This window comes from Lytechinus variegatus, chromosome 5 (assembly GCF_018143015.1).
Source record: "Lytechinus variegatus isolate NC3 chromosome 5, Lvar_3.0, whole genome shotgun sequence".
Taxonomy (NCBI): Eukaryota; Metazoa; Echinodermata; class Echinoidea; order Temnopleuroida; family Toxopneustidae; genus Lytechinus; species Lytechinus variegatus.
The window spans coordinates 37,817,996-37,828,195 of NC_054744.1; the positions used below are offsets into that span (position 1 = coordinate 37,817,996).

The 10,200-nt window shown below is 35.6% G+C and overlaps 1 protein-coding gene across 1 annotated transcript; it reads left to right on the forward strand.

The window, feature by feature from the left end:
- The first annotated feature begins 316 nt into the window (after positions 1 to 316).
- On the forward strand, positions 317 to 10,108 carry LOC121416076 (neuronal acetylcholine receptor subunit alpha-10-like). Its single transcript, XM_041609527.1, has 8 exons — positions 317 to 562; positions 1,560 to 1,708; positions 2,876 to 2,920; positions 3,587 to 3,696; positions 4,171 to 4,512; positions 5,394 to 5,587; positions 6,372 to 6,562; positions 7,478 to 10,108. Exons 1-8 carry the CDS (start codon positions 514 to 516, stop codon positions 7,832 to 7,834), a joined length of 1,437 nt encoding a protein of 478 aa, XP_041465461.1. The 5' UTR covers positions 317 to 513; the 3' UTR covers positions 7,835 to 10,108.
- Positions 10,109 to 10,200: the final 92 nt, after the last annotated feature.

Genomic DNA, 10,200 nt, shown 5'->3' on the forward strand with positions numbered 1-10,200 from the left:
CATTAATTCATTTAAGTAAAATCTTATCAACTCGCCAAAATTTTGTTAGTTTAGTGTTTCCTCAATTAAAACTATGAAATACATATTTTTCTCAGATTCTCAAGTGATCACACTCATTCTTATCTCTCTTCCCTAAAATCAAATATGATGTGTGTCAACAATATGAAATATACCATTCAAGGAAACTCATATCATATCTGTGCATATTATGTGAGCGGTTTTAAGTATGCGAATATGATTGATTACGTAACAATCGATGAATACCCTCTGGCTAATTGAGCAACCAGTAATGACCATATCCATGCAGAATTATCTCCTTTGCAACTTTGGCGGCGTAGGTAGGCAGAGAAATCGAAGAATATTTCCCAGGCAGTCAATTCACAAGAGCATTTACTGAACGGAAGGAGAAAATATCCTCAGTTTTATGTAATTTATTGCATTGAATTGTTCATTTTGGTCCAAAATTTGATGTTGTTGGCCGCCTAAACGTCACGATCAGTAAAATCCCTGACCATGAGGAGTGTGATATTTTGCGCGGTGTCGTTCTTTATTTGTGGAGTTGGTAAGTGTATATTTTTTAATCATTATCGATACATCTCTCATCGTCTTTTAGTTCTAATTGGTTAATGAACCACATTACATCCAAGAAAATATTTAGGTCAATGTGCCGATATTAATTAGATTGAAAATATCAGTCTCAGTGCCAATATTACACATTCATGATATGCTGCACAGGGTCAGTTTGAGGTATATCAAACTCAATGCTATTTTTTTTCGGATTATTTTCCAATAAGACGGGCATAAATCTTTTGCACTTTCTTCATTTTGTCCATGAAATTTTACTCATGAACAAAAATAGTTTTGGGATGGGATCCCTCACTGAAACAGGCGACATTATGGCAATTAAGGAAATACAAAAGCAAATAAATTCAGAGAATGAGGTAATCAGACACTGGTGTGTTTTGATGACGAATTATCAAGTTTACAGGCATAACATTCATATTCCCTGTATGCTAGCTCCGATTTCATATAGGTGGCATATTCATGACAGATCAGCACATCCCCAACAAAAAATAGGTATTATCGTCATCTTCATCATTTTTATTGTAATCAGCAATTCGTCATCATCACTATCAATATCATTCTTATTAACATCTTTTCTGTAATCACTGATTTTGTCATTATCTACCTATGTCCTAATCCATTATATAATTACATGAACCACCACTAAACACTTTCTCCTCCTTCCATTTTATACTTTTTGCTCTCCTCATTTCCCCTATTTTAATAGCTCGAAAAAGAAAATGTGTGGACGATCGCCCCTCCCCTTTCCTGGCGACGTTCATATTTATAATGTATGTTTTTTTATGCTAAACTTTACAAAAATAATATTTTGGAATCCAGGGAACTACCCCTATATTTCTCTTTTTTATTGGAGGGGTAGGGGTAAAGTGTGCCCCTTTTTAGATCCTGGGTCACCCCCTCCCCAGGCATTTGCCTTATCAATCTTTTTTTCAGCAATGTACATAAAGTTTGTTCCTTATTTTATTGAATTCCAGGGGTATCAGGGGAGACCAAAACCACGGATACATTTCGCCTCTTCACGAACCTGTTCGCCAATTACTCTAAAGATATTCGACCCGTGGAGAGATCAAGCCAGAGCATCAATGTTCTATATGGAATGGCCATCAGACAAATCATTGACATGGTAATCCCTTTCATTTTCACTCTAATGGTATATTAGAGGGTAGCTCATGTCGCAGGTTCAGGCGATCTTTCTTAAAATGAGGGTTGACAAGAATATTGTGTGCAGTCAAACGAAAATATCGATCGAATGCAATAGTTTCAGTTGACGGATCAGTTTTAAATACACTTTTCATCTTTTTATTCAGGAAGCAGACAAGCAGTCAGTTGCAAATTTGCATATTTTTAAAGAAGTTTAAGATTGGTTTCTTAACTATTTATTTTGTTGAACGGAAATAAATCAATCTAACTAGGTTTTTATACCCTCCCCTCGTTCTAAGAATGTGTCATCAAACTTACGAACATCATGGACTATTAACAAATGCAACAGTTCTGCCGACTCGGCCAATCAAACGTCAGCATTTTGATAGATTATAACATTAGCTTTCACCTTAAGATTGCGGATTGTTATGTGAAGAATGGCCCAGAACTCAATTTTATTTGTCAGAAACTGCAATGTCGTAAATGCACATACGTCCACTGAATGAATAAAAATAATTTTAATTGAATTCCATGGACTTTCTAATTTCAAATTACTGTTGTCTTGTGTCTGACGAGTTTGCCCTCAATTATGTATTGGCGAAAAAGTCACCAGGAAATTTTCAATATATTTTTCATTATCGAATCATCATCAGTTGAATTCATCTGACAATGAAACCATGGCCCCTAGCCCTGCATCTGTGCGCCAGCTGGAGAGGAGTGTAGTCCTTATGACTGGCGTTATTAGTATATTGTAGCTCTATTTTTACAACAAAATTATGAATTTTATATATAAGGACTATAGTCAATAATGTGAACGCAAAGTGCGAGTTGATTTTTGTAAAGAAAATGACCTGAAAATGAGCCATTGTCAGAATATTTTGTTAGTTTTCTTTCCCTTTTATATCAATTTTTTTTTATTTCAAATTCTCATTTCATTTGCATGTTTCCACTTATATTATAAACCTGAATCAAGAATACTAACAAAATTGAAGTGAAATTTGGTGAAGATAACACGGGCCATTCCTCCTACCTGAAATATTGAAGGGAACTATTCCCCATCCCCCTCGTGATCGACACCAATAAGCGGAGACCTCATTTGAAAATGAACTGGAATGGTGAGACTTTATTTTCATGATTTTTTTTTTTTCAGGATGAACGCAATCAGATTATAACAACAAATGTGTGGTTACGACAGGTAAATAACATTTGTATGTATGTGATATGATTTTCTCATATTTGTGCGAGAGTTTTCTCATGCTGTTTTTTTTTTCTTGCCCTCCTCCTTTTATCACATCAATACATTTCTTCTGCTCGTTCTCTCAACTCTATATTATTTCTGACATAGATTTTTAAAAATTCTTTTCCTGAATATACACTTTGATCTAAGAGCTGTTTTCATCCCATTGTCGTCGACATATTTACAACAATTTCAGTAGAAAAAATCTTATGGTCGTGTGAAGATACACAGAAATGTGAGCTTTTATACTGTCACAATTTATTGTTTAGCTGCGATAACCAAAGTGCAATTTTGTATTTTCAGTGGGGCAATGATGCATTACATTGACCAAATGAAACAATTGAGAATGACATCATTGTATTTTCTTACCTAATGTGGTATATTCCTTTGGGTCAAATGTCATAAGTAGTGGACAATGGAACAACTGTTTGAAGATTTTTAAGACACCATGACATTGCATTGATGTATATAATTATGTGTCGATGAAGTTAACACATTGTGCAATTTTACAGGAAAATTCCCCTTTGTCTCTTAATTTCTGTTAAATGTGAAAAAGGAATACATCCTTGTCTTATATGTATCGATTTTCTGAATGTCAACGCCATCAAACACTTTGTATAACAGGGCTGGAGTGATGCCAATCTAAAATGGAACCCGGATGATTACGGCGGGATAACAAAGATCACAATTCCTTCTTCAGAAATCTGGAAACCCGACATCATTCTCTACAACAAGTGAGTACTATGTTAATCCTAAATAAATTTGGTCAGATTATAATCATCTATGCAGTGGCATATCAATTAAGGATTTCATAATTGCGGAGGCTCGAGTGCGGGTCCACAAAATTATTCCACATTGCTTAACAAATTGTTGCGGAAGAAAAGATTTCTCGTTGGTATTAGATACGTCATTGTCGCCGCAAAGTAAATGACATGTCCTTACCCACACCGTAATGAGAATTATGATCTAATATAATCTGACTATTGAAAGTAGGCCTAATAATAAAGAGTTTCGTAAAAAAATAGCTTTTTCAAAATGTTTTCGGTTACCAATTTAGTAAATTAAAAAATAAAATAATTCATTCACTAGTTAAAAAATAGATGGGCGCCTACGTCTAAGCAAAACTAATAAACTAATAACTATAACATCTAATATAATTTTCTTCAACTAATGATAACATTTCTGTTATTTTTATGAAATCATTGCAGTGCGGACAGCTCTTTCAAGGGCGCCATGAAGACCAATGCTGCCGTCTCATTCGATGGTAGTGTCACTTGGCTAGCTCCGGCCATCTTCCGGAGTTCCTGTAAGATCAACATCAACTACTTCCCCTTCGACAAGCAGGAGTGCACCCTGCAGTTTGGATCATGGGCCTACACCACTGAGCATCTGAACCTCCTGAACCGCTCGGCCTCGGGAGACACCGGAAGCTTTCTAGTCAATGGTGAATGGAGGCTTGAAGATTTCCCAGTCATCAGGACATTGCCAAAGTATGGCTGTTGCAAGTACCCATTCTCCATTCTCGACTTCGTACTCATCATCAGAAGAAGGTAATTGGTATAGAGGTTTGTTTCGTAGATCAGAGCAAGATCATGGATACAATCCAAACACGTGACTAGGTCCTTCACGATCAACAATGAAACAGATCATTATTATGTGCCCAAACCACAAATCGATCTTTCTTCTTTTCGTTCATATCATCTGCCTTTTCTTCTCATTATAGTTTAAAGTACTTTTTTTTAATTAAACAAATGTAAATCAGTTTGAGATTTAACTATTTTTAAAGACCGGACATGAAATTTCTTTTAGAGAATCTTTCACATTCCGCTCTTCTGGACAAGTTCATGAATCACGACCGGGAGCGAAAAAACCTCTTAATTCATTGGGTACGTTAGCTATAGTTCCGGGGGCCGTTTCATAAAGCTGTTCGTAAGTTAAGAGTGACTTTAAGGACTGATTCTTTCTTGTGGTACATGTAAATGTAAATTATTATTATTTTAATGTTCATTGGTGATTATTTGGTGAGGAAAAAGTTGTTAATAGCAAAATCACATTATGGATCAATTTCTTGCTGAAGGAAATTACGTCATGGCTGGGAATCGAACCCTCGACCCTCTGTTTCAAAGTCCGGAGACCAAATCCACTGGGCCACATCGCACCATCCATTAGGCCACATCGCCCCATCCATTAGGCCACATCGCCCAATCCACTGGGCCATAACCCCAAAATTAATAGAATAAATTAAAATTATACTGGATTTCTTATTATAAGAAACAATTGATTTCTTAAACGAATTTTATCGGGTGCTACCTCACTTCTGATGAGGTAGCTCTTACATTCTACTAGATTTGTCTGTGAGTGTAACATACTTGGTTACCTTTTAAAAGCAAAATTAATCTCAGAACATGTTCTGTTTAATTTCCCCTTTCAGACCATTGTTCTACGTCATCAACATGCTTGTCCCATGTATCTTGGTATCTGCCCTCACTCTCCTTACCTTCTATCTACCCGCTGATACCGGAGAGAAGTTCACCCTCTGCATCACTATACTTCTCTCACTTACTGTCTTCCTCCTGCTTGCTGCCGAGACCATGCCCCCAACGTCAGAGGTGGTGCCCCTTATTGGTAAGTTAGCCACTTTCGAGTCATTGCTTGAATGAAATATTGATTTAATAATGTATTCATTCATTCATTTAGTCATCTCTTGTCTCATTCATTCATTTAACCTCCAAATTTTAAAAAAAATCCCTTTTCCGAGGGGTTCGAATAGAATTTATTCACAATAGTCACTCCTTGTCAAGATGAATATAAGCTTTTCCTAATCATCTATGTATTGATTTTATAAAATATACTATGATTGATGGTTTGTAGAATGTTGCATGATGTAGGATTTTTTTTCGGGGGGGGGGGGGGGTGACGAAAGCATGATTGCTGTATTGAATCAATATCATAGTGTTTGATTGTTGGTTTAATAATGATAAATATATTTTATTGCTAATTCATTTATTTAAATGTTGAATAAACTGGGCACCTTTAAAGATTCTTTGCATCTTTCTTGGAAGCTTTCATGAATGGACTTGTTTAATTTTTCATCCGAAATTTCCTATTTCATCCGACAATTACCACGGCAACAGTGCTTCTTAGCCAGTCAAACGCAAGGAATATCAGACAACATGGAACACCTGCATTGTTCCTACTTAGCACTTTTCAGACCAAAAATGTTGTGCTTAATTAACCTGTGAAATATGGTCCGAGTCTGGCGTTTCTAATGAACTGTTTTTGTTCATCGATTGATTAAGTTCAATTTGATCAATTGTTCATCTGAGTAACGGTTAGCAGATGTTGATTTATCGGTTGAGTGATAACTTTTGTCATGATTTTTTTCTGATTACCCTTTATCATTCATCAGCCCAGTACTACATCACCACAATGGTTTTGGTGTCTGGTTCTACGGTGTTAACAGCCATCGTTCTCTATATCCACCACCGTGGCACGTACGTGGGTAGGGCGCCCTCTTGGTTTCGACGATTCACGCTCGATTACCTGGCAAAGTTTATGTGCATGAAAGAATGTAATACCACAGACGATGTCACAGACAAGGTACAACTTATTGTGGATTTTATATTTGCTGGTCTTGTAACACGAAAAAAAAAATATCTCGAAAAGATTCATAAGCCAATCAGATTTGTAGTTGCTTCCGTCATTGGTCAACATATCGACGAACGTATAACCAATGAAATTGGACGTTTGCCAATGAAACCCTGTAGACACTGGACGTCACAGAAGAAGTAAAACTATAATAAGAATAAGATATGAACGCACTAGATTGTTATTACCGACATTATAAAGGAACGGTGGAAGGAAATTTGTGCAAACGTCATCAATGAAATAAATCCCTCATTTGGAAATCATCTTCTCAATGTTATCCTCATTCAGCCAACGGTCTACTTTCCTTTATTATCTTTTATTACTATTGTGAACGTGTTACATCGTGGGGAGGGACGCTTTTAGGTTCATTCTTTATTTGAGGAAATGTGTCAATGTTTATTCTCAAACTCCTCATCACAGATTTGTATTAACATTTATGAATACCTTGTTTGCATTCGGAACATTGTGCTCAAAGTTCACAACTTTTCCGCTTACAGCGTTATTGACTCAGATTTGTTATACAGAACAAAGCTATATCTGATATCTCTTGAAAAATTAGCCCCCGGAAAATATTAAGGTTGGAAAATAAAGCTACAGCCGGTGACGGCACCGGGATTTATTAATGGGGAGGGGGCAAAAGAACATTATGGGGGAAGAAGTGCATTTACTAAACATTTTTTTCTCACTTGTCAACACTGGCTGCAACACTAACATTTAGCATATATAGTGCTTTGTGGATAAAGTACTCGAGGTACTAGTATTCGTTTTTATCTTATTATGCCACTTTCATTAGCCCTCCAGCCCTAAAGCCCCTAATCATTGTTTCATGCCAAACTCCTTCAAAATTTCTCTCTTACACATTTTCAGATACCCCAAATCAACTTTGAGAACGCTTCAGGAAGCAGCGGCTCATCCACTGGGGTAGTTGAGGCTGGTCGTCATAGCAACGAGATGCCTCTCGAACTCGATGTAGCCAACCTACCGACGTCACAGTCCAGCACGTGCGTCCAGCTTGATCGCCGGGGTCGTATACGCTTCATCATGTCCCAAATCGCATCCTATCTCAGGAAAGTCATGGAGACGACTGAAGACGGAGTTGTCGATGACGAGATCAAGGGTGAATGGATGAGGATCGCCTTCGTGGTCGATCGCTTCTTCATGTGGTTGTTTGGACTCAGCACCGCCGTGGCTACGTGCGGAGTATTACTTCAGGTTAAGGAATAATTTCCTCCATCCCTTCTCTCTCATATCACCCCCCCCCCTCTCTCTCTCTCTCTCATACACTCCCTCACTTCTTTTTTTTCCCCTCACTCTGTCTCTCTTACAGAGTAGCAATGTAATTTGAAAAAAAAAACGAGCTCTTGTCTTTCGACATGTTAAGCAATGTACAATTTTCAATGAAAATGAAGTCTGAAAGGTCTCATGTAAATTTTATATCAAACTATTAAACATGTGTTAGATATAAATTGATTTGAAAAGGTAAGATTAAAATTGATTAATGATCATTTGGTAATTGCCATATCAAGTTTCAAATTAACGCATTTATTGTTATTCAAAAGTACAGAATGACAAGTGTTCAAAGGCGTCGGTAGCCTCTTGTCGAGGCCCATGTCCTCACACACCACTGTTCTCATTAACATACGAACAAAGCAGAAAAGACTAACAGATTAATAGTCGACCTCTGGGTGGGTATAAACTTAACTTTTTATTTGAATGGTCAACACAATTTTGTCCAATTCGTGTTCATGATTAATACATATGCAACTGTCTACATGTTCATTACTACGATTTTGAAGTTAATATCCACCTTTGCATGGTGTTTAAAAAAGGGTCAACTCAATCAAGCAAATTAAGAATTAAAATTATAAATGACAGTCATGAACCGCAAATAAATAAAGTGCTTTTTAAAGTAAATCCGCGGATAAGAGTAAAGATTTCATGGGAAAAGTTCACGTAAATTTTGATGAATTATTGTTTTTATTCCATGCCTGTGGGAAGTTATATTAGTATGGCCAAATCATGGAGCCAATAAAATAGTATTAAATTCATAATACATAAACAAAGACCTATAACATTTTGTTATAAACAGCATGTAAATATATGATATCATAATATGGATGTATAATTCTACACATCTTAATGTGTAAATTGATAAATGTATGAATTTGATTTTTTTTATTGGAAATGAGAAAAAATAAAAACTGAACTGAATGCAAAAGCTTTGTCGCGAAGCTATCTCACTCCTTATAAGGTTACTTTAACATTGTACATTCATTATCTGATAACTTTTCTTTTGTATTTCGTTTGATAACCGACTGGACTATGGTCAAAATCTTTGGTATTTCACTTAATGTGCCTTTATTGTTTTTTATCTAAATGATTTGTAGTTTAAGGCAAATAAAATTGTGATAAGACTACTTTTTGTATTGTGTCGATTAGGATTATGGTGCAAGAAGACTTCAACGAAACTAGTGCACATTTCTGAGGGACTGAAAATAATTTCATAGCAAGCAAACGTACATGTTCTGTATGACAGTATTACCAGAAAAGGCCAATATACCACACCTGGGTCACGAATCATTGATTACCAAGGGTGTAAAATGATGTCGTCTTTTCAAATGTATACGTAAAAAAATGAATATTTTACGCTACCCTTTATAACATTTGTCACAACATTTGCCAAGATATATATGGATATTTACAATATGCATTCGAAAATTCCCTTTTTACATAAAGATCGAATTAGAAACATAACAAAATTTGCAACACATTTCTGATTATTTATAAAAGGGCGATGCGAGTCAACACTAAACGAATGCGCGTAATGTGGCTCGAGATCCATAGTGTGTAATGTATACAGTTCGTCGGATTTCAGTTCCCCTATAACATGGAGAACGAAATTGACGTAAGAGAAAAAGAAATACTGTGTCTGAAGAATTATTTGTTTTAACTTTTAAAGACTACCCGATCAATTAGAACCAGGTTGTATAATTTGTTTTTACTGTGTAATTGAGTTACTCGGATTGGCGATGAAATGAAGGTGTTGATTTCTTATTCTATATTTTTACAAAAACTTTGAATGTATTCATATTTTGCAATATTTTGAGGAATGATGTTTCTACTGAAATTCAAAAATTTCAGTCTTTTTTCTACCTTCCCTGTAACTGAATTACCATGATTACTGCAGCATTCTTTCATTGAGTTTTTATTTGTATATAATTGGTAATAAATTATGTTCTACATGTACATTAAATCCATTTTCAGTCAATCTCCTTCGTACTTATTTTGTCTAATATCCTTTAAACTGTATCTTTCTTGGTTGTGTGACTATACTTCTATCTAAATAGAATAAAAAGGATAAGCCTAGCAAGCTTACATGCAACCTTTGGTGAGTGTCAAACAACGAACAACCATTAGTGTAATAACGAAAGGTTTATTAAAAACATTTTGTGAAGTGATGCATTTTGATAAAATTTTGCAATTTTTCCAATATCTTGATTTTTTGACAAAATTATAGCATCCATCAAGTATTTTTATAAAGTACACTCAATAATTTCAATATTGGATGGTTAAAAATAAACCGTACTACG